Genomic DNA, 25,702 nt, shown 5'->3' with positions numbered 1-25,702 from the left:
GGTTGGTGGTTCTAATCCCGGTGTAGCTACAATAAGATCCACGCAGCCGTTGGGCCCTTGAGCAAGGCCCTTAACCCTGCATTGCTCCAGGGGAGGATTGTCTCCTGCTTAGTCTAATCAACTGTATGTTGCTCTGGATAAGAGCGTCTGCCAAATGCCAACAATGTAATGTACAGTATATTTACAGTACTGACAAATGTGTGATTTTCACCATGGAAATATTAGAAAACAAACATCAAGATCACATATTATCAAGATATTGAAAGACTTTCATTTATTGCAATTTGTGCTTTACAAATTTATTGCTGTGAAATATGCAGCTCAGAAAAAAAAAATCACATTTTCATTTCCACAATTGATGGTATGTCTGTATGTCTATTCTTCCATTAACTATTGACAATTATATTTTAATTCCTAACAAAAATATGTTATTCAGTATATTTATTAGCAGAAAAGGACAACTGGTCAAAATAAAAATCCCTAAAGGAAGCCCAGTCAGAAAAGATATAATATAGCATCTGCTAAAAACACAACAGAAGCCCTGAATGAGTCATCGCAGAGAAGGCAGAGAAGGCAGTATTTGCGAATCACTCTAAAAACAATTGTTTTGTTAACAATTGAGCTAATCAAAGCTAAATTAATGTTGCCAATCCAGCATAGATATGGATTTTCTTTAATAATAAACAAATAGGAAAAATATTGATAAAGTGTGCTAATTTTGAACTACTCAAAGGGGTCTTACTTATAGTGCATAGTATGATAAATCAGGACATTTCATACTGAAGACCTTGAGGGCATAAGACAGTGATGATTCCTGTGGTAGATCTTTTTTGGGGTTTTCATCATCTACAATGCCTGTAACTGTGGGGTCCATCAGTGCCTTAACAGGATGAGACCCCCAACAGTCCGAACACTTATTCAATTAGAAAGAGGCTGTGAAATTTCAAGGCTCCGGTACTCTTTTACCATAGCTTTCATTTTTTTGTCTGGCTTCAGGTCAGTTCTTCTCAGATGCTTTTTGTTAAATGGATCTACCATTCGCCTGTGGAAGAAGAGAGAGGTAAAACTACAGCACTTAAAGAAAAAAAAAAAATTCAATCAAGCATACACTTTAAAAAAAAAAGAAAAACAGTACATTTACAACCTGCCAGTAAATTACCGTAAAATGAACAGTATGTTTTTTTGCTGTGCCAGACTCGTATCAAGGTGCAATACTGGTGACTTACCTCTTCAGTGCGTTTTCTATGCATTTCCTTTCGTAGACATCTCTGTATTTGGTTACCACTGGATCAATAAACATCTTTTTTGAGAGCGGGCAAACTAAATGACGAGGAATTTGGACTTGGCTCAAAACTTCACCCACCAATTTCTGGAAGGAAAATAAACATTAATTGTAATTCCGGATTTACTAGATACGAGTAATAATCAGAACTTCCACATTGTGTTGAAGAGCTACCCTTAGCCATCCTCTCATGTTCGTGGATTAGTTATGTTCCCCAGTCAATTTTGACCTGGTATAGTTTAACCACTATTTACCATAAGCAGTATTTTAGCCTCCAGTTGTATTTTACCTCACCACCCAGTCAGCCATCTACAACTATGAAATTGAAAAAAAAAAAAAAAGTCCATACACACTTCACTTACATGATACATCCTCAAAACAACTTTTGCAGAATCTCATTGACAGTCTTTGCCATGATTATATTTGACCCAAACATAACAGGAGAGGTAAATGTGCGTTTGGCTTGCGATAACACAGCTTACAGCTTTTTAACGTCACAAGGTCCGGGATACTATACGTCACGCTAACCTTCTCCATGTCTTCCAACGATGTGCCTGCTGCTTCTACAGTGGTCTTTTCAGCTTGTTTCACATAAGCCTGTGGATTGGACAGGAACTCCTCAGCTACGACACTGCGAGAGATACAAGAATGGATTTAAGGTTCACCATGAGTGCTGTAATGGGCCCTTTGGCCTTCAATTCCTCAAATGATATTTTACATTTTTGATTAAAAACAATATACAAAAACACAAAAATAAAAGGCTCACTTAGTTGAAACTAAAATTCTGTAAATGATGCATGCAAGAGAACAAGAGACAAGTCAATAGTTGGGATTTGAGCCTGTTCGGCAGGTAATGACATGGGGGCGACATGGCTCAGGCAGTAAGCAGTCGTCTGGCAGTCGAAGTGTCCCTGAGCAAGACACCTAACCCCCAAATGCCCCTGACAAGCTGCCAATCACCATTGGTGTGTTAGTGTGTTAGTGTGTGTGTGTGTGTGAATGGGTGAATGAGAAGCATCAATTGTTCAGTGCTTTGGATAAAGGCGCTATATGAATGCCAACCATTTATCCATTTAATGACGAAAGACATACATGAACAAACTCAACTCACCGAAAGAGGAAGCAGCGCGCTACAGAGATCGAAACCCAGCACAGGGCAAGCAAACAAACAGGGTGGAGACAGTCTCAAAACCTCTCAACTTTAGCCCGAGCTAAAAAGAGGTTCCTGCGTTTCTTTTCATTTGAAAAGGAATGCAGTCCTGCGGCTTTTGCGAATGACAGAACATTAATTACAGAAAGTGACACAAAAAAAGCCCAGAGTCGAGGGAAGACAGGCCTTAATTAGAGCAGATGCACCTGCAATACCCGGAAAATAACGGAGCCGGCTAAAACCATGACAGTAGGAAGTCAGGAAACAGACCGTGATTCAGGCTGAGAGGCTGATACATACACCTGAGTAGTTTACCTGTCCAAAGGATCATCCGGATCAGCTGCGATCAGGAGTCCGAACACTGAATCCAGAATCTCTTTCATTGTTACGTTTGCAGAGTAGTTCCGATCAAATATATGGTGACAGATACGTCCAATACTGTTGACATTGCAGTGGTGGATCTACAGTATTTTTACCTTAAGGAAATTACTTGCATTTGCAGGTGGAACACATGGAAAATATTTTATTATTGGTTAATTCATGGATAGCTAAAATGTTGTCAGAAAGTTGTAACATGACTCAGTCAGTCTCTGGGGAAGGATACAGGAGTGAGGAAACGCACTTGAGGGGGTTTGACGGGGTAATCTGCCCCAAATTGGCAGTAGAGCTCAAAGTTTCCTTTTTCATATGGTGTATCAGGAGGCCCTGACATCAGAATCTTCCAGAAACCTGAAAGGGAAATGAGAACTTCTGATGTAGAAAAAACAAAGACATTTGAGTTGGCAAGGTGATATTTTGGAATGTGAATGTGTGTGCGTGTGTGTGAAATGAAATGAAAAATAAACAATACCAATAAAACAATTATCTGCACCAACAGTATACTGTAAAAAGAATTGTTTATGGTCAAATGTACAGGATTTGACTGTTCTTTCAAAAGTAGTTCATAGTCAAAGTAATGTAGACTTACAGCAATGTGATCTTTTCACCATTTTTACGGGATATTTTCATCAAAAATGACCACGCCTTTTCTACTTCTGCGTGTCACTTGTTTGAAATACGATGTGAAGACCAGTGTATGATTATGTCGAAGTGGTTAGCGTCGATTAGTTACTCACTGAAGTCGCTCTCAGAGGGAAACACTGTGCAGTACGGATGGGGATCCACGTGCAGGCTCCTCAGCTCATCCAGAATTCGTCTCTCCCTGCTCATCATTTTGGTTTGCTTGGGTGCATTATGCAAAGCACTGCACAATAAGACAGTATTGCATTAATTATTATTAGGTATGTATTAGACACAGTGGCCCACATTTATTAATATTTTCGGAAATCCGCGCACAAATGTCTGTGATCAGAAACGAACTAACAGCGTTCGCCAGATTCACGACAGACACGTGGACACCGCTTTTTTCGTATCCACGTGTGTCTGAGGATAAATACCAAGTAACCGTAAATCAAAGACGCGTGCAAAAAATTAGTGATTAGCATAAATTGGCGCCCTCTGAAGCGGAGATTGAAGTTCTGTTAATGGAAGTACAAGCTAAAAACCTATACCGATCAGCCATAACATTAAATTAAAATTTCACAATTAAAAATGCTTTAAACTGTATGAACTTGTCAATAAACACTTAATAGTGCATGTTTTAGTTATTTAAATGGTACGTACTGGTGTTCATGATCATTATATCGTAACAAGTGTGCCAGGACCTAAATAATGTTTTATATTTTAAAAATAAAAAAGAGCCGCCATATTTAAAAATGCATGGGATCTATTCTGACATAAGTTCCATCACAGGCAGTACCATGTAAGTCCTACAGAGGGAAGCAGGGTGAAACTGATGTAGGTTTAGATGCCATGCATTTTAAAATATAGCGGGTGGTCTTTATTTCTTGTTAAATATGAAAACGTCTACAGGTCCTGGAGCATACACATCATCGTGAACACCAGTACGTACTAAGATATTTAAATGAGAAGACACACACACAAGCCCGCCCCAATACGCTTACAAGACATTTTCTTTGCAAACTTTTGAATGCAATTCACTTATGATTATCTGCTTATGAGTAATGCATATATGAGTAATATATATGAAAAATGGGTTTAAACACGCACTATGCAACAGTTTAAAAGAAAATGGTTTCACATTTGGCACTTTCCTTCCCACAGTGATGTCTGCAAGGCAGCCGTTTCAGCTCCGTCAACCATTAAATTATGTGTACATATTAGAACTTCTCTGGCAACTTTTCTTTAATGTATTTTTATTAAATGTATCTGTATTTATGTTACCGAGCTAGTTATTGGCACATCATAGGTGACGTCGTTATCTGGAATCTCACCGTTGGGTGACAGTAATAGCCTATAGCTACGTTTTTCTGTCCTTGCAGAGAGCCAGAAGGAGGTGTTACAAGCGTCAAACCAAGTGATTATGTGGCCATGCTTCAAATATTCTAAGAACGCTGTAAATGTAAAACGACAACAACGAAGCCTAATGGTGCATTCACGTCATATTAGAATGAACAAATTAGCTCATTCCGACTGGGAAAAACTGTTCACATCAACCTCTGACATTAAACGCGAGGCAAAAAACAAAACTCGTAAACAAATCAGCCACGTCATGCCACTTCTATAGCCTCCCATGATGTTTGCAGGTGTAGCTTGAACTTGGAACTCGCCATTATAGTTCGTGGTTTCGTAAGCGTAGTAGGATACGCCATGCCCCATACGTGTTTTATGGAATTTATATTAAACTCCACTTAAGCATTAATTAATCAGGATTACCGGAATGAAACATCACCCAAATTTATGTTGAATCCTGTTGCATTTTTATATTATATGAATAATTATAACCAAGCGGCATATTAAAATAATTTAGCCACCATAAATAAAATGCTGCTGTCTTTGGTTGGCTCCTTGCCAACCAAGTTTTTAGGTAAAAAGTAGTCAATTGCTTACAGTAATATGTTACTTTTGTTTTTATTATTAAATACAAAATTGTCTCTGCAAAATTAAATCTTTTGGAAAATGAATATTTGGAAAGTCCGAAAACTTTGATGAATCCCACATTATTTATGGTGAATTTCGTTCGGCTCACGTTTGATAAATGAGGCCCAATGACTAAAAGGAAATGCATTTATATCAGATAATTACATATTACATTTTAGGAAAACAGACAAGGAAGGGTGAAGTGCTGGTGGCCTCTGCTGGCTGGAAGGTGAACCCTGGTCAACCCTGACAGTTCTAGTCGAATGTAGGCAGCTTAATACCGTACTTACGTCTGAATGGAAAGGGAGCAGTGTGAAATTAACCAGGATGTATGCCACAATACATGTTATTCTTATCTCTTATCTCTGTATTCTGTATCTTACAGTACTTACATTAGTGGCAACGTCACTTTGTCATTGACCTCTTTAGGAAGTAAAACCTCCGGTTCCTTGTCATAGCCCTTTCCTTGCAAAATGCCAGACAAATCAGTCTGTTAAGAACAAAATACAATATGAATATATTGTCATAATACAAATAATTTGTATGGAGTCAAACTTTTCTCAATGTACACCAGAAATGGAGTGCAAAATTAGGAGGGTTTTAAAAACATATAAAATTTGAATTGCTGTTTGTGCTTACAAGAGACCCTAAATACAAAAATATATTTAAAATTAAATTAAATTAAAATAAAATAATAATAATAATAATAATAATAATAATAATAATAATAATAATTCAGCAATGACAAAATAAGTTTCTTACCAGTCCTTGGATAGAGGATGCCTCATATTTTTTCTTCAGTTTCCTTCCCTTCAAAGACAGGACAGTTTCCATTTCAAAGAGTTTTAATGCCTCTTTACCTGTCTCTGGTTTGAAACAGCAACCTCCTGTAAAAACATTACTTCATAATGTTTCCCACATCAGACATTTTGCAAGCCTGATATTATTATTTTTCCTATAGATATATTGCAATTTCTCCTGTACAATAGCCCATGAACATATATGTAAACTCACAATAATGACACAATAAATGTTTGTGTTATGTATCTGGATTCCGTCTGTCTGATTATATTGCCTGGTTATTTATGTCTGTTTCCTGTCTGATATTATGATCATTGATTATTGCCTATCCCCTTTGTAACCTCTGCTTTAGTGTTTATTGTCAGTCTTGATTTATTTAGTGTATTTAGTTATTTTCCATATTTACATTACTTCTGTTCATGTCTGATTTAATTACATACGTAGGTTCACTGTCTGGTCATTGGGTCCTTCCGTTTTTACCTGAACACTCCCCGTCCTATGAGTAACACGACTCAGAAAAGGACAATATTCAGTCATTTAACAGAGCCAGTGAGGACACACAAGTGGATTAAAACTCAGTTGTCTTCCGTGCACAGCAAAAACTAAGTTTTCGTGGAAAAACTGGTTTAAGCATGTGGTTTTAATGTTGTGGCTGATCGGTGTATGCATAACATTTCAAGCACACAAAATTACAGTATATAGTAGTGATATTTGTGAATAAACTAAATGCCAACACATAAATAGTTTATGAATGTAATGAGAACGTTGCTGACCTGTCACATTGCTGATTCCATGCAGGACACTGTTTTCCTCTCCTCCAAGCATGACAGTGTCCACTACAATGTGGGCGTCAATCAGCCTGACTGCAACTTTCACAGGATCACATCTAGAACTAATATTGTGAAAATTACAGTTGTAATTTAAATGTAAAAATGTAAAATTAATTAAGTCATAATACCTAAGATCACATTTTCCCCCCATTCTGATGGCTGATGTGAACATTAACTGAAGCTCTTGACCCATATCTGCATGACTTTATGCACTGCACTGCTACCACATGATTGGCTGTTTAGATAATCGCATGGATAAGTAGGTGTCCTAATAAAGTGCTCAGTGAGTGTAGCAAGCTTGCTAGTTTACATAATCCGTCTGGAGAGCTAACATTAGCTAGCTTGCCACAACAACAGCAAGCTTGCCACAATATTAGCTAGCTTGCCACAATATTAGCTAGCTTGCTTCATTTCATTGAAAGCATAAATGGGAATTTACCCTACATCCGTCCCATCACTGAGACACAGCATGCGGAGTCTGCAGTCTGGAAATTTCTTCTTGACATCGTTTAGCTTAGAAATTCCAAGATACAAGGCATCATACAGGGGAGTGACTCCACAGGCTTCAAGACTGTTGACATACCTCTGAGGTACCAAAGATAATACAAGATTTAATACAAGTAAATGGAATGCAATTAAATCTCAATACCATTTCGCAGGTCTACTACAATGGAAAAACTTGTGTTTATACACTGTACATTCATTCTAAATGTTTTGAAAACATTGTGAATGAAATTACAATTCACAAAAAAAGATTACCTGAAAAAGTCCAACAATCTCTGTGAACTCATGAAATTCCGGGCACCGTCCTCCAATCTTAACCAGACCAATGATATGATGAAATGCGTATGCACTGGTCCTGTCCATGAAAGCCAGGAAGAGCTGCTTCACAGCATCCATCCTGCTCCGTGTCTGATCCTGTTCGTAGCATACCTCCGCCATTGAATAGCTTGCATCAACAAGAACCTGAAATATCAATAATAAATAATACCATATTTGTTATCTTCCTGATTTGTGTAGTAAAATGTATGGAAGATGGAATTATGTCATTAGCATTTATACCTCCATCATCACATTCGAACCAGGATAATATAACATGAAACACAGGCACATCGAGTTTACCAATATTGCCTCTTCTGGCACCCCACTGATTTTGTATGTGTGGTCTGTTCTGGCATCTTTGAGTCTAAAAGAAAACATTTTCATGACTTGAAAATTAAATAAATATGGATGAACACTATGGGAAGACGCATCCATACAGTTACACCCATGCACTGAATTTTCCCAGCAGTGTCTTTAATAAGTATGAAATATTAATAATAATATGAAATATTCACATTGGGTGTCGCACACCTTGAAACGTCTCCCCCTGCTTTCCAGCAGTTTTCATAGAAAAGAAAGTCGGTAACTAAAAAGGCTTAAACTCCCACTCATCCTAGCAAGGCAGGCATCCGAGACTTTATTATATATATGTTTTTATTTTGTGTGTGTGTTAGTATGAAAGAACACATTTGAAATTTGTGGAAATACTGGATGACCATAATTAAATAAATCTCTCTCAATCACCTCTTTGCTGTTAAAGACATGGTAATTAGTAAAATCACTGTGAATAACAAGTAACCTTTTTAACTGTTGGTTTTATTAGGTGGGGAAAAAATAAATTCCATTTCTTAAGTGGACATATAGAAATTGATAAACTTACATTATATAATTACAATTATCTGTAGCATTACAACATTAGATGACTAGAATATGCAAAACTATTCATTCAAGTTTACATAAACATTGTAAGCTTAAACGAAAAATCTTATTTTAAATACTTACCCTTTTGCCAGTTCATCCACATCGACAGCCTTTTGTTTCCCGGTGAGACAATCAAAAACCTGGACTTCCAGTGATTGTAGTCCTTTCTTTCGGCTCAGATAAACTGCACAGTTATCTTAATTGAGTGGAAATAAATTATAAATTATTTATGATAGACATTCACATGTACAATAATAATTTATGACTTACCAGAATTTTGAAAGGTTGCATAATAATATTAAGATCATATTGTTCTAACCATAATTTTTTTCCTAATCTAAAAAATACATTAGGTGATACAAACTTGTAGGGACTTATGTACAAAGTGAGAGGACTTTGCCTTTTTATTATTCTGAAATGATTGTAAGCCAATCTTGTGCCTGGTATAACAATACCTGTGCTTTCTGCCTTGGGCAGATCACCCGCAGTCCTTTCATACATTCTTTTAAATGCATGCAATGTCATGGTTTAGCCCATATTGTACATCATATTTGAATACACACGGTTATACTGCATGTACGCTCAGTGAGCACTTTATAAGGTATTTATTACTTCTTTTGTTTACTTATTGGTCTTCTGCTGCTGTAGCCTATCTTCTTCACCGTTGTGTGTTCAGAGATGCTTGATCCTTGGGGTCCACCCTCACCATTTTCCTTACCGAATATTATATACTTTATTGTACATTGCTCTGGATTAGAGTGTCTGCTAAATGACCGTGATGTAATGTGTCCTCTTCCTGGCAGGTTTGGAACCATTGCAGAAGTTTTACATGTTTTTATTACTGCCCTTACAGTGTCGGTATCTTTTACTGTTTATGCATTACCAGGCATGATGAATTTCTATCTTTATTTCTCCATTTTTATTAAGGGTGCCAATAATTCTGGAGCCCAGGATACTGTATAATCTTAAGAGCATCCTACCTTTGGCTATGAGAATGAGGCGGGGCCTTTCCATTCCTAAACTCTCCAGTTGTAAAGGTGGAGTCAGTTCCAGGTGAGAATACACTGACAACCCAACAGCCATCTCCTCATATGTCTTCTCTGGCTTGACCTGAAAGCTACCATGTCCAGTTCAACACATGAGTCACGGAGACAACCTGAACCGCATACCGTAGATACATAACCCCAAACAGCACCCATCTTAAACGCAGAGTATGCCTTGAACACAGGCAGCAAGACATGATCAATGCTCATAATATTAAATGTTCAAATATTATGTTATGAATGCACAGGTCTAATACAATTTTACAACTAACTAAGTGAACAGAAGTGAACCTGACCTCTAAATGGTATAACTTAAAAATCAGATTTTAAAGCAAGATTATTTTTATTTTAACTTTTTACAGTTTCCAAATAATACAAATGTAAAAGGTTTTGGAACCCTGTCACTTAGTACTTTGTAGTTCCTCCTCGGGCAACTATAACAGCTTTCAAGCGCTTTCTGTAGCCAGCTAAGAGTCTTTCAATTCTTGCTTTTGGAATCTTTCCCTATTCTTCCTGACAGAACACCTCTAGCATAGAAATATTCTTTGGCCTCGTTGCATGTACGGCATGTTTGAGATCTCTCCACAGATTTTCTATAATATTCAAGTCCAGGGTGACCATTCCGAAACCTTCATCCGTCTTTGCTGGAGGTACATCATAGTTGATTTTGAGGTATGCTTTGGTCTTCTCGGAATACCCAATCTCTCTTCAACTTCAATGTCTGTACTGACCATTGAACATTGTCATCTAGCATTTCTTGATATTTGGTGGAATCCATTCGACTTTCCATTCGCACAATATTTCCTGTGCCCCCAGCTGCCACACAACCCCAAAACATAATGGATCCACCTCCATGCTTCGCAGCTGGCAGAGTGTTCTTCCTCACAAAGGCTTCACCTTTTTTTCTCCAAACATATCTTCTTTGGTGGTGGCCAAAAAGTGACATTTTGGTTTTGTCAGTCCAAAGCACATTGTTTCAAAAGGCTTCAGGCTTCTCAATGTTTTCTTTTGTATTCATCAGTCTCTTATTTTGTGTTGAGGTCATTCTTTGTGGCAACTCTGCCATGTAGGTATTTGTTGTTTAAAGTGCAATGCATTGTGTGTGGGTTCTTCTGAGCATTTCTCACCAAGTTTCAGGCCATTCTATCTGAAATCTTACTCCTACTTCCAGACCTTGCCTTGACTTCAACTATTCCAATTATCTTCCATTTTCTAATAATGATAGTGGAACTAGGTAGTTTTTGTAGCCTTCTCCTTCTCGGTGGAAATGAACCATCTTCATTCTGAAGACCTTGGACAACTGTTTAGAGGAACCTAATAGTTCTTACCACCAGACAGAACAGCCACTGCAGTTGGATACTTTAGAAGGTATGGAGTTGTACTCATCTGACTAATTGATGCCCTAATGAGTAAATCACCTGGGTCTGGGCCTTAGTAATCAAAAAGTAACAAAGAATAATCCAAAAGGGTTCCCAGACTTTTGGACAGAGCCCTTTTCCATTTTTTTTATAAATTTTATAAAAGCAATCTTGCTTTAAAATTTGCAGAAAGGTCTCATGTTTAACTCTGTACAATTTAGGTTTGCTTTCGAACACATACAGATTAATTGTAAGAGACATTTACACCAGAGGTGGCAAAACTTTTGCACCCCACTGTACACTATCCTGGGACACTAATGTTGAGACATTTCATAGACTATTTCAAGTACAGTACTGATGCACATGTTTTTTGGTTCACAAAAGGACAGCTGGCAAAGCCATAACGAAAGAACATAAAAGATGCAAGTGGTATATCTGATGTAAAGTAAACAAAAGAAACCAATGTTTGTTCTTGTGATTGAGATGTTGTCAGCTCCCAACCCCTCCCCCCTCACATACTAGTATTCTGAACATGTCTTACTTGTAACCACAATCATAGGCACAATCATAGGAAACTGAAATCTTACTTGTGACCATGACCACAATCATAGGCGATCCACTGGTGAAAGTACTGAGTCTGGCGAGGAAGGCTCATTAAAATCTTCTCAATATTTCTGGCCCTCTGGAGTGATGTTTCCTTTAGGTTGTCTTCAGTGCAATTTGGAATTCTTTGTTCATCTTAGAACAACAACATTTACATAAGATGTCTAAAGAGTGAACGACAATTCGGAACATATTTGGGCAATTTGAAATAAATCTAACAATGTGTTTTATTAATAACAACCATTACATAAGAAATGCATGTATCTTTCATATCAAGACTACCTGTCCACCCTGTTACATATTCCATATGTACAGGGAAAGATCCCCTTGGTCATTATACATGGATACTCTACAAGACTTTCTGTTCACCCTGTTACATATTCCATATGTATGGGGAAAGATTCCCTTGGTCATTAGACACGGATACTCTTTAAGACTTTTCCTAGGAGATTTGCAGCTGACCACTGGAGATTGACTGGAGTCAGCAGACTTGAAGCGGGTATCCTTCAACACTGCCTTCCTATTAGCAATTATATCAACTTGGAGAATGGGGGAGGCTCTATCAGTATCTATGGTGAGTTTCCCCATAGATATGAAATATGTAGCAGGGTGGAGAGATGGTCTCCACATGAAAGAGAATGTATTGATTCTTCCAAGTTGAAAGACTATCTCAGCGGTTGGAGGCTGACATAGTCAATCAAAATATCAGAGATACCACACCAACTCTGTGCTTTATAGAGCACTAATCAGAACGGCACAGCCAGTGTCTGATGGAGTATCCATGTTTACATTTACATTATTGGCATTTGGCAGACGCTTTTATCCAGAGCGACATACAGCTGATTAGACATTACATTATTAGACTAAGCAGGAGGCAATCCTCCCCTGGAGCAATGCAGGGTTAAGGGCCTTGCTCAAGGGCCCAACAGCTGTGCAGATTTTATTGTGGCTACACCGGGATTAGAACCACCGACCTTGTGTGTCCCAGTCATTTACCTTAACCACTACGCTACAGGCCGCCCCATGTCTAAAAACCACAGGGGGGAGTCCTTCCCTGCACATATGGAATATGTAACAGGGTAGATAACCATGGTTACACCACAACCAATATGTTATGTGTGCTAGAGATTTCATAAACTGTTTCCTAATTCCTAACAGTATGTTCTCCTGGACCCTGGCCCATGGCTACACAAATTGCAAGTTTAAATGGACATGTTGGGCAGAACAGCGTCTTTGTGCTAAAACTTCTCTGACCCCCTAACACTTGGTTGGGTCAATGATTAAAACCTGACACCTGCCGCTTAATTTTCCCTCTAATCAAACTGTTTATCAAAATCACAACCACTAATTAATTGTGCCTCTTGCTGCAAGATCATGATCAGTCTAAATCCTTAATTTAACATAGGCTCAAATTAAGAAATTGAAGGTCATTGATAGTTCCTATAATTGATCTCACCCCTTATTTTGTCCAGAATAAATGCTCTCTCATAAACGGAAGTGATCCCAGGAATCCAAACTGGCTCACATAGGTTACTGCCTGATCCTTCACATGTCAGCCGCATTGTAGCATATACTTCCGTATGTTGGCTGTTTTCCTGGAAAATTATTTAAATGCAGTATTTAGTTTACTTTATGGGTCATTAATAAGGTACATTAATTAGCATTAGCCAATGTAGTTGTTAACATGATTAATTACATCTATATTTACACATTAGCAAACCATAGGATAAGCATATTATCTCTTAACCATTAACAAGTATATTAACTGTTTTTACATTCCAATACAAATTGGCATTAACTAATTTAGTTGTTAACATGAATTCCAATCATGATATACAAATACATAAACACAGCTGTACAGATTGACTGTTCAGTAGTTAGTTAGTTATGACAACATTAGATAATGCCAGTTCATGTAATTGTGTTGAAATAGTTTGTAAATACATTTCTGTGCCAAGTGAAACAAGCATTTGAATTAAGGCTGGAATTGCACCTCCCACATTCAAAAGCATGCAATAACCCTCATGCACATTTGGAGCTGTGTAGTATGGAGGAGTTATTTAATTGCATAACGTATTTTGTGCGTTTCTGAGAAATATTTTTTGAACTGATCCAAAGCCAGTGGAGCTAGTTCAGGCAGAGAAATGCCGCCCTCTCACATGATGCATATATGTCCAAATTCTTAATTTGTTTGCTGTTGTATCTCAAAGTCAGTATGGGTGTTATTCAGGGCATCGTTTATGATGTGAGATCACTTGGTGACTGACAGCGTACCTTCGCTTGAGACATCAGGTAGGCCCAGCAAATTGTTGAGTATTCAAAAACCTCATGATCTTCAATCACCCTCAGACCATTCCTCTTGGTTAAACTGGGTAACAGTTCTCTGAAGAGAAGGTAGAGTCCCTCCACTACTGCAATCTAAAATCAAATTAAATGTGTGTGCAAAAATACACTCAGTGAGCACTTTACTAGGTGCTTATTAGACTTATTTTTTAGACTTATTAAGACTTCTGCCGCTGTATCCTATCTACTTAAGAGGTTTGGCATGTTGTGTGTTCAGAGATGCTCTTCTACATACCACTGTTTTAATGTGTGGTTATTTGCATTACTGACGCCTTCCTGTCAGCTTCGAGACGTCTGGCCCTTCTCCTCTGACCTCTCTCATTACAACATGTTTTTGCCTGCAGAACTGCTGTTCACTTGATGCTTTTTATTTTTCGCACCATTCTCTGCAAACTCTAGAGACTGTTGTGTGTGAAAATCACAGGATATCAGCAGTTTTTGAGATACTCAAAGCACCCTGTCTGGCACCAACAATCATTCCACGGTCAAAGTCATTTAGATCACATTTCCTCTCCTTTCTGCTATTTGGGCTGAACAACAGCTCAACCTCTTGACCACATCTGCATGATTGTACGCATTTAGTTGTTACCACATGATTGGTTGATTAAATATTTGCATTAACAAGCTTACAGGTTGCATTACAGGTCTACCTAATAAAGTGCTCACTATATAGAAGTACAATTACAGTATATTTGAACAAGAATAAATGTCTATGTAAACCTATGTCTATGTAATTGGGTAAAATTTTGCCCATGAAGATATATTACCACTATAATAAAATAAATATTGGACAGAATATTTATTTTAATTGTATTTTCTCAAGTAGATGGTATATGTACCTTCTGGTTCCTGGTCCCAAATTCACCCTTGCACATTATCTGATATAAAGCCAGGGCTAATGCATTGCATCCGGTGAGCTTCCGTATGTATGTGATGACCTTCAGAAACTGCTCATTTGAATGCCGCATGTGCTGTAGAACAAGAAAAAAAAAAAAAAAAAAAAAAAGCAGATAAATAATTTTCGCTAGGTAGTTTATCGTGTTATGGTTAAGATTTTTTTTTTCCTTCATATTAATAATATGTGAGGATTTGGAGCCAAAGGTAACATTAGCTTTACTTCCGTGATACTTGGTCCCATATAGGTAGGCATATTTATAAGTACAGACGGATAGTGGTCTTATATTTTGTATTTGTTTCAGCCATTTACACATTTTAATTTACCATTTACACTTGCTAAAGGAACGCAGCTAAAACCGTCACTTAGGGCTACTAGCATCTAGCTAGCTGTGGTGGTGTTTGTAGCATTTCCGCTAGCTAGTTAATCCCGTTACGATTAAGAATTTGTTTCTTTCATACTAATAATACTCAACTAGTTGGAGCCAAAAGTAACATTAGCTTTACTTCTGTGATACTTGTGCATACATATTTAGCTATATCAAACAATCACCTAGTTACTTACAGGTGCATCTAAAAAAAAAATGAATATCGTGGAAAAGTTTTTTTTCCGTAATTTATTACAAAACTGAAACTTTCATATATTCAAGATTCATTACACAAAGTGAAATGTCAAGCCTTCTTTTGTTTTAATCTTAATTATTACGGCTTCCATACTTTTCAGTATGAACATACTTTTCAGAAGGTCGATATTTCTGTATTATAAATCCTTTTTTTGATTTGGTTTATGAAATATTATAATATTTTGAGATACTGGATTTTTTTCCATGAGCTGTAAACTGTAATCATCAAGATAAAAAATAAAAAAAGGGCTTGAAATATTTCACTTTGTGTAACGAATCTAGAAAATATGAAAGTTTCACTTTTTTAATTAAATTACGGAAGAAAATGAATGAATGAAATTAATTTCCACGATATTCTTTTTCTTTTTTCTTTTTTTGATGCACCTGTATATCGCCATAGCTGTGGGAACGTTAACTAGCGTTCGTAGCATATCGCTAGTTAGTGAAATCTGCTGTGGTTTTAAAGCTTTTCTTTAATGATATTTAATTATTTGGACATTCACTGTCATTAATTATGATGTTCTAGCCTAAGACAACACAATAAACTGTCTATACGCGATTTATATATGAGCAGAAAAACAATGCAAGCTTTATTTGCTTCTGGACAGAGCTTTGTGCGCGGACTCATTCATTTTCTGCCATGAACTAACTCAGAACCAAGCTACAGGAAGGCTGCCAGCACATCTTCCGGTTTGCATACCCTGAAATGTGAGATGTGACAGCCTATAGTTTCTCAAAATTCAGGCTGTTTCAGGTGACATATGTGTCATTGTGGCCACGGATGGGCTTCCCCTTCCTGGAAAGTGTTTGTATTTAAAAACGTGGTTCGTTTTTAAAAGGCCATTCCTATTGTAGGCACTCAAAGCGAAATTGAACTGCTCTGCGACAGTCGACTGTTCCCTTGCTAACCAGGCATATGTACAGTTTGCACGGACTCTGCTCTTTTTATGTAAACTGAATGTCTCTTGTTCGGTTCCAGTTACTAAAGCCAGAGTGAGTAAACGAGGAGTTTTCGACTCCAGTAGCAATAGATCGCTGTCTCTTAGCCCAGCAACAGGGTCGAAGCAATGAGCTTGTGGCTTTTTCTTCCCACACATTGTGCGCGGGATTGCCCGGTCATAGTCAAATTGATTAGCGACATTGTTTACACCAGTGACGTTATTTGACGTGTTTAACGTTAGATTTTTTACTTAGTTTCGCTGCCTAAATCCATCATTAAATATTAGCCTGTGTATTTGTAAAAATGACTACACTACATAGTAAATGAGGATTCATGTTAATTATGTTTATTATTAACGTATTCCATTATAAATACAAAAACCATAAACACCGTTAATTTCAATATGATGTCAGTGCTGATCTGTCAGTGGAATCATATTGAGTCCGCGCTCTTTCTTGACATCAGCTTGACGACATAGCAACAGTAACTAAGCGGGGAAACCGACACGGTTTGTCACATCTATCAATCTCTGGCCAGTTATATTACGTGGTTTTTGTGTTTAGTAATTGTGCTGAACTTGCAGTTATCTTAGTATGAGTAGTAATATGAGTAGGACTATTAGATTTGGTGCTTTGGGCTAACTTTTTGTGTTAGAGTGCGTGCCAAATGCAGGTAATGTAATGTAACATACTGTAAAAGCAATGAGGGTGTTCTGAGTCCGAAATAACTTACAATGGCATATAAGGCTGAGAGGAAAACACTCATTCCTTTCGTTGTTTGTGTGATGGAAGCTGAAGTATCATTGTTGAAGAACGCTGCCTTATCCTGATACTTGTCATTGAGTGACGAAAGGGAGAAATGCAGAATTGACTGACTGCTGATGCCAAGATCTTTCAAGGGTGTGCCACCACCTTTTTCCTCATCTCTGTATTAAAACACATAGACACACACATGCACATGCACACACACACATGCACACACACACACACACACACACACACACACACACACAGTCACATATTTATGGGGGTGCAAGAGAGATTTCATTTGTGGTAATCAATCACATGCATATTTGACATATATTGTGAGCTTGCTATTAAAATGCTCCATCTGTGTTCAGGGTAGTTCTGAGATATGAACATTACAAGTTTTCACATCCCAGCTGGAAAATCTGTTATGCGGCAGATTAAATATACAGTAGTTCAAATATATACAAATGATATATCTATATCGCAGCAAAATAAAAGGAAAGTTATTTTTATTTAAAAACATTTTGTTTCAACAAATGCAGTCATATAAACTCATCTCATGAAAAAAAATATCTTCATTATAATAATAACAATAAAAACAAACCCTATAATGTTTTCTTTAGGGTTAGGGTAAGTCTATAATACAATATCCGAACATACCGTGGTGTGAGTGATCGGGGGCGATGTCGTATCGCGACTGTCTTGACGTGAGCCGAGGATTGAACATTGCAACCAATCACATAACACACTGGGCAGCCTCTCAGTTTTGCACTAGTGATTGCAATGCTCATTCATTTTTGGCTCTGTTCGTTCAAAAGATTTGTTTGTTCACATGAGTGCATGGGTGTCATATGTTACTCAGTTCATTGTTAACTGTATAAGGAGGTAAAGTGGATGTCCCACTGAAAGACATTTTTGGTATACTGCTACGTGCTATGCCAGCGGATTTCATCATTGCATTACATTATTGGCATTTGGCAGACGCTCTTATTCAGAGCGACGTACAGTTGATTTCTTTTAGTGTTCTAGTAAGAAAATGTTCGCCGAACAGGTGACTTTATGAAATGTTGACTTTAGTGTGCTGCACAACAGTATTTATTTATTTTGTCTTTTTAAAGTTTTCCTTTTAGCTGAACTATATTATGAGCAGGCAACTTATTTGGTTATGGAACTAGCTGGATATATAACTAAGATATGATAATGTACCACAAACGATGGATCTGCAACGGACAGTTTGAGACAAATAAAGGTTTAGCTAAACACGCATGATTCAACACGTAAAAAGATAAAAGGAACTTGTAGCTGCCCAAATTGCCCTCCAGACAAGCGGTCACTGAAACCCTGTATACTATTGCTTATTATCCAAGCAAAGAATACATATCCAGTTAGAAAACGATACCAGTAAATTTTCGGTAGCAACAAGCAAACAAGCTATTAGCTAGCTTGCCGAATTTACAAATATCCGCCACAACGCGTGTGTAACAATGCTCGCAAGGCTAGTTACTATGTTCATATTGCCTCAGGAGGATATTTGTACATTCATTAAGCTAACTTTGGGTAATTTGCTTGTTGCTACCGACACAAAACTGGTTTTGTTTTATAACTAGATATGTACTCTTCGCGTGGATAATAAGCAATAGTATACAGAGTTTCAGTGATAGCTTGTTTGGAGTGCAATTTTGGCAGCTACACACGAATAAGCCTCCATGCCACTGACTGTGGCAATTAGAACCATTTTTGATGAGCTTGAATTATTGAATTATTGTACAGCTGTGCAAATGTTTGGTACAGAGGGACGGCCCGACAACTGTATATTTTGAAACCAGAATTACAAACACAGGCAGAGGGAGCAGAATACCGGTAATATCGTTCCCGATACATCTGCTTTACCTCCCTATAGGTTCATAGTGTAAACAAGCCATCCACGTGTGGCTCCGTCAGAATAAATAACTCAATTTCGATTCTATTGAGCATTATAATACAAGTACAATTACCCTAGTATACTCTGTTCATTATTCAATAATCCAAAGGTCTGTTTGTCCATTAAGTTGCACTGTTTGTTAGCTAGCTAAAACACTACAACGTCTTATAGTTGACATTAACGTTATTTGTAACAAACAAGTAAGTTACATCCAGTCTATCAATTAAAAGCGCCAACAACATTCTTCTCAACCCTCGTTCTGTTCAATTTTTGAATATAAATGTGTAGTAGAGGTTTACTCAGTGAATAGGTGTTATCTCTTTCATGTCCCACACATAAAATAAGCCAAGACATATAGTTTCATGTTTTAAAAAATAGCTATAATTTTTCAGAAAAAGAAAAATGTTAATTACAAATTGAACGCCGCGGGGTTAAGTCAACTGCATCTTGACTGGGCAGTGCAAGAGACAAATTTGGTTTAATATCTCTGGAGTAATATTATATGATATGTTTGTTAATGGCTTTGTGGCTATATGCAGCAGTAGCAGCCGATGTGATGACCCTATTCCATGGCAAACGACAACATCTGCTGTCTGAATTCACTGTTTATTTAGTAAATTTACTAAATTTCTAATCCCTTTATTTAGGGATTAGTAATTTGTGAATAGTTAGCCATTCTGGACATTGCAATTCCTGGTCATTTAATCAAGCTGATCATTTAAAGGGAACATGGTTTGTTGTTATGCAGCTAAAAATCACAATGAAATAAATCAGGCAAAAATAATTAAGTTTAAGTACTGCACCCACTTGGCATGCAGGACATGTGCTGGTATTCCTGTTTCATTAGACAGCTCTTTTCTCAGGTCTTGTAGGTTGTCTGTGTCCAAGTTTACTTTGATTTCATAATCTCCCTGCAGATTAAAAAGCAGCCATCATGTTAGTCATAAAAAATATTTTTTTCTTTTACACCCAATTGGTGGAGCAACATCTCCAGATGCATATTTCAGCCATGTAAAATAGTCTACACCTGATCATTAGGCTAGACGTTGGATTAGACTGTCGTTGACACTAAAAGCAGAGTATACAGTTGCAGTTTCTTGAACGGTACAAAGGCATTCAGAGGCAGGGGTGGATAGTCAATGGCTGCTGTTTAATACACACCTTGAGCATGATGTGGCACCGGACAGTGTCAGCCCCAGGGACCTGCCTGTATTGTGGGTTGCTTTTAACTGGAGTCTGTATGTTCTCCTTGGGTGTGAATATGGCATAAATCTCATTTCCGTTTTCAATGTGTCTGTCATTGAAACACCCTATCAACAATGAAAGAGAGTTAAGGAAAATAAAATGCTTGCTGAAACAGAAATGTCCCACAATGTTTTTCTCTGTTGCCTGCAAAACAAGGCAGAAACAATGCAAAGCTCTGTTGGGACAATGATCCAATGATGACAATGGGGTGAAAGATAATAATGGATCATTCCGTCTTGTGTAAAAACGTTTACGTTGCGGACCAAGATCTACTTTACTGTACCACAAAGTTATGTCTAGTGATTATGTTGCCATTATAAAACATGGAAGGATAGACAACTGCACCACTATAGGTTTGAGATATTTGATCATCAGATTTTAAAAAAACTTTTTTTAAATAATTTGTGGAATTAAGAATTTAGATTTCATTTGAAACTGGCATATTATCTGAAATAGTTTAATAATGTATTGTGCATTCATGAAATGTTGCATTTTAGCCCCATTTATTAGTAACAGAAATGTGCCCTTTTCTCACAACACCAAAAATGTATAATTAGCATTTTGTAAGAAAGCTCTGCAGATACTTTCAGTCAGGCACTGGTGTACTCACATGTGTTGAAGAAAGAATCATCTGTCAAAGGCATTCCATCCACTGTGTAAAGACACACAGCTTTGTCATTTCCGATGTTTTCCTGAATGGCAATCCGGAGCATCAGATCCTCCAGTGTGTTCTGAGATGGATCCATATCTGTGTGCCACATAATTGCGCAAAATAATTGTTTTTGTAAATGTCTGGTTTTCTCTTTACATTACATTATTGGCATTTGGCAGATGCTCTTATCCAGAGCGACAAACAGTTGATTAGACTAAGCAGGAGCAATTTGGGGTCAAGGGCCTTGCTCAAGAGCCCATCAGCTGTGCGGATCTTATGGTAGCTACACCAGGATTAGAACCACCAACCTTGCGCGTCCCAGTCATTTACCTTAACCACTACGCTACTGGCCGCCCCCTCTTTACATACATTATTCATTGCACTCTGTGCAATTGTCTACTCCCGAATCTGGAGCCGTATTACGTGTGTCTTTCTGAATCCAGTCCACGTCTTCATGCATCCCTCCTTACATTACATTATTGGCATTTGGCAGACGCTCTTATCCAGAGCGACGTACGGTAAGCTGGGGAAGACCCCTTAACTGCTAGCACCAATGTTCTGAATTTGATGCGAGCCATGACAGGCAGCCAGTGGAGGGAAGTAAGCAGGGGGGTGACATGTGAGTATTTGGGAAGGTTGAAGACCAGACAAGCTGCTGCATTCTAGATAAGTTGGAGGGGTCTGATGGCAGACGCTGGGAGGCCAGCCAAGAGGGAATTGCAGTAGTCCAGGCGGGACAGAACCATCGCTTGGACCAGGAGCTGGGTCGAGTAGGGGGTGAGAAAGGGGCGGATTCTCCGTATGTTGTATAGGAAGAACCTGCATGACCGGGTCACTGCCGCAATGTTCTCGGAAAGGGACAGTCTGCTGCCAATCACCACGCCGAGGTTCCTTGCACTGGGTGATGGCGTGAGTGTGGTATCCCCGAGGAAAATGGAGAGATCCAGGTGGGGAGAGGTATTAGCAGGGATGAAAAAAGGGCTGCTTGTGCGGCATGGAGCGACTCACTGACTCATTACTGTATTAAAGCCCATTCATGTTTCTCACCTGATGTATATTTGTTAGATCCCTCCCATGCCCCGCCTGGTTTGTCTTATCCCTCAGTGTATTTAAAGCCCAGTCTGGGTGTGCACACTTGTCAAAATGTTGATCATGGTTTCAGAGCCAATTCTTTGTAAGCCTGTAATTCATGAGATATTTAAGACACCCTTTTGCCTGATTTTCGAGTTTGCCTTGCCCCTTTGGTTTTGTTTGCTTTTGATTTTTGGTTTTTGATCTACATTCTGTTTTTTTGACTACTCTCTTGCTTTGCGATTTTGTACCTTTGTCTTTCTGCTCGTTAAAATTTTTGACCTTACCCTTAACTGTACCCTTACTATTCTTCTACAACTCGATTTGGCACTGTGTTTTCTGAATACCTGGCTTTTGAGGAAATTCCCTGACCTGTGTTTGGGTCTCCAAAACCATACATCCAACATACTGATATTCTCTGCAATATGCATTGTCATTTTCCTTTTCTGGGCTGGCCAGAGGGTTTGAAAGAGGGTTTTAAATAGTTTTTATATTCAATGCAGAATGTTGTCCTACCATTGATCTCCCTGAGCTCAGGACATTTGGGGAATGTGTATTTCACACTGAAATTCTGCATCAACTTTTTAACGCTTCCAAGCCTTCCAATGCGTCTCCGCATAATTTCAAATCTCTTCTTCTCCACTTGACTGAACCCTGAGGGAGAAATATTTCTTTAATATAACTTTAAAAACAGGTATACAGACAGTTTGGTGTCTGGACACTTAATACACATTTCATCAATAAAATGACTTAAGGCCCCAAAATAAAACAAAGTGCTGTAAAAAGGATTGTAAAATGATATATCATGAAGTATATTCACTGATCAGCCACAAAATTAAAACCACCTGCATAAACATTTTTTTCATGATTAAAAATGCTTTAAACTGTATAGTGTTGTCTATAAACACTTAATATTTAATTAGATGGTATGTGTACTTAAATAAGGAGATAATTATAAGTCTTGTATGGTCTTTGGGGGGGGGGGGGGTGCATTGTTACGTACTGGTGTTCAAGGTTTATCTTAACAAGTGCTCCAGGACCTGTAGAATTTGTAATATAAAAAAAATAAAGACCAAAATAAATATCTATTGCTACATAACTTTCACCACATGCAGTACCATGTAATACCAATGGAGGGAAGAAGGGTGAAACTGATGTCGGATTAAGTGCCATGCATTACAAAATATGTCGGGTGGTCTTTTTCAAATTTTTTATTTGAAACATTCCACGGGTCCTGGAGCATCTGTTAAGATAGACGTCATCATGAACACCAGTGCATACCGAGATATTATGTACATAATCCCTTAAATGTTCTGCATTGTGTTCATTTCACAATAACACATAAATGACAACTTACCCATTTCTTTTAAGGTTTCATCATCAATGCCATCAATGAAGTCGTTCTCATCTTTCACACCAAGTTCAAGAAATTTATTGTAGAAACTCTCCAGTCTATTATATTTAAGCAGAGCATATATTTTCTCCATCTGTAACGAACCGAACATAAATCAAACAAATTAAAAACACTGATACTGTAAGGGAGCAGGTGCGGGAGACCAAGAGCGACCGGGAAGGGATCACAAAGTTACCGAGAGGACAGTACAGTTCCGAGTCCTAGTGTAACTATACAGATATAATCGGAACCCTTGAGGAATACATCAACTTCCAAACTAGCATACCACAGTTGGCAGCTAGAACACCCCGAGCACAACAATACAATAACTAATACAAAAAACAACATCTATACAACTATGTAAGTGCCATTACAGTCTATGGCATATATAAGGCTAATCATGGTGGTGAGTTAGGGAGGGAAAGGTGTAGTCTTGCTGGTGTATAGGCCTTGATGAGTGATTGAATATATACAGGGGCTGATCCCTTAATTGCCTGGTACACGAGCACCAAAGTTTTAAATTTGATGCAGTTGAAACCAGTGTCAACTGTAGAATATGTAATCCAATGAACCTATATCATTAATTAGATGAGTTTATGGAAATGCAAGAAACCACAGTGTCAACTGTAGAAGAAAAAGCAAACGAACGCATCAGGCTGAAAAACCACAGTCACTTAGAAGAGAACATTAATCAAATATTAAAGTATGATTAAGTATGCCTGTATATTTTCAAACTGATAAACTTGAGAGGGGTGCGTGGGGGTTGGACCCAAAATGCACGACTCAGAAACAATGAGTAGATAAAGTCCCGTCAGGGCTTTATTCGGGACGAATCCCAGGAGAGTGGTCAACACAAGCAAAGTCCATACACGAAGATCCAGCCAAACAAACAGTAAAAACAAAAGGCACGGTGCCGAGGGAAGAGGCGAACTCGTAGTCGGTAGACGTGCAGGAAGGTCCGGTAGCAGGAGAGCCGTCAGCGGGGCAGAAGTACAGGCGGACAGCAGGCAGAGTCGTAGTCGAGGGCGATGCGGAAGTCGAAACCATGAAACAATCAGCGAGGCAAAGGTACAAAAACGGTAGGCGAAGACGTGGTCAAAAACAAACGATGGTCAACAAAACTGAAATCAATAATCAATGGTCGGTAAAACAGGCTTGGATCGTAACGTGTAATCAATAACAGTAACTGCTCAAGAGTTGCGTTGATAACAAGAGGCAGACAATTTCGCGAAGAACAGTTGTGCGACTGGGCTATGAATGCGGGTGTAGACAGGTGTAGACCATTAGTTTAGAGAGCAGAAAGGAAATGAAAAACAGGTGCGATGGATGACGAGTTTAACACGGTAATTAGTAACCGTTAGTAATAAACCTATCCTGCCCTAGCATTAGTAAATTAGTAAATGACATGCACGAGAAACGTAAGGTAACATGAACACGTAATTCGTTTGTTAGTTCTATCCAATCCTGATCTAGCGTTAGTAGTTTTAGTAAATAGACAAATGGAAACAATTAGGGTGTGAATGACAGAAAGAGAGAGAGAAAAAAGGCGGAACGCAAGGTTTGCGGAAAGACATGTAAAAGTGTATGTTTAAACAGTAACCAGTCTACGTAACAATAAACATAAATCAAAACATAACACAAAACGAAACTAAGACGATAACCACTCAACAAAACAAGGTCATATAATCGTAACAAAACATAACTAGACATGACAAGAAAATAAATCGTAACAAGAAATAAACTAAACAACATGACGAACCTAGACTAGCATAATACATGATAAGACAATACGTGACTAAGACAAAATGAATAAACATAAAACATGGCAAGACAGACCTGAAACGTGACAAAACTGCTAATTTGTGCTAGAAGTACACAGTGACCCATATGTAACCTGAATTGAATACAATAATGTGTATGCTTAAAAGGAGAATTGGAAAGTACAGAATAGCACCATGTCTTGCATAATTCATCTTTTATGATTCCTCTTTGCTAAAAAGCAGTTTGCAGGACGGGGGCGTCATGAACAGCTTGCAGGGCTGGGCGTCTTACTTTGTGAGCTGTCTTTGCCAAAATAGTTTG

At 38.1% G+C, this 25,702-nt stretch overlaps 1 protein-coding gene across 1 annotated transcript; it reads right to left on the bottom strand.

Moving 5' to 3' along the window:
* Positions 1–256: 256 nt before the first annotated feature.
* Positions 257–23,710, bottom strand: LOC133127919 (uncharacterized). Its single transcript, XM_061241047.1, has 24 exons — positions 23,585–23,710; positions 22,744–22,881; positions 21,115–21,252; positions 20,421–20,569; positions 20,067–20,170; positions 17,322–17,514; positions 14,972–15,103; positions 14,064–14,207; positions 13,246–13,384; positions 11,774–11,924; positions 9,766–9,902; positions 8,867–8,981; positions 8,165–8,228; positions 7,802–8,008; positions 7,482–7,627; positions 6,986–7,104; positions 6,174–6,298; positions 5,804–5,901; positions 3,548–3,675; positions 3,037–3,161; positions 2,748–2,893; positions 1,811–1,913; positions 1,227–1,369; positions 257–1,042 (listed from the first exon to the last, which is right to left on the bottom strand). Exons 1-24 carry the CDS (start codon positions 23,586–23,588, stop codon positions 919–921), a joined length of 3,072 nt encoding a protein of 1,023 aa, XP_061097031.1. The 5' UTR covers positions 23,589–23,710; the 3' UTR covers positions 257–918.
* Positions 23,711–25,702: the final 1,992 nt, after the last annotated feature.

The sequence above is a fragment of the Conger conger genome, chromosome 5 (genome assembly GCF_963514075.1).
Source record: "Conger conger chromosome 5, fConCon1.1, whole genome shotgun sequence".
In the NCBI taxonomy this organism is placed as follows: Eukaryota; Metazoa; Chordata; class Actinopteri; order Anguilliformes; family Congridae; genus Conger; species Conger conger.
This window is presented reverse-complemented; position numbering and strand designations above follow the sequence as displayed.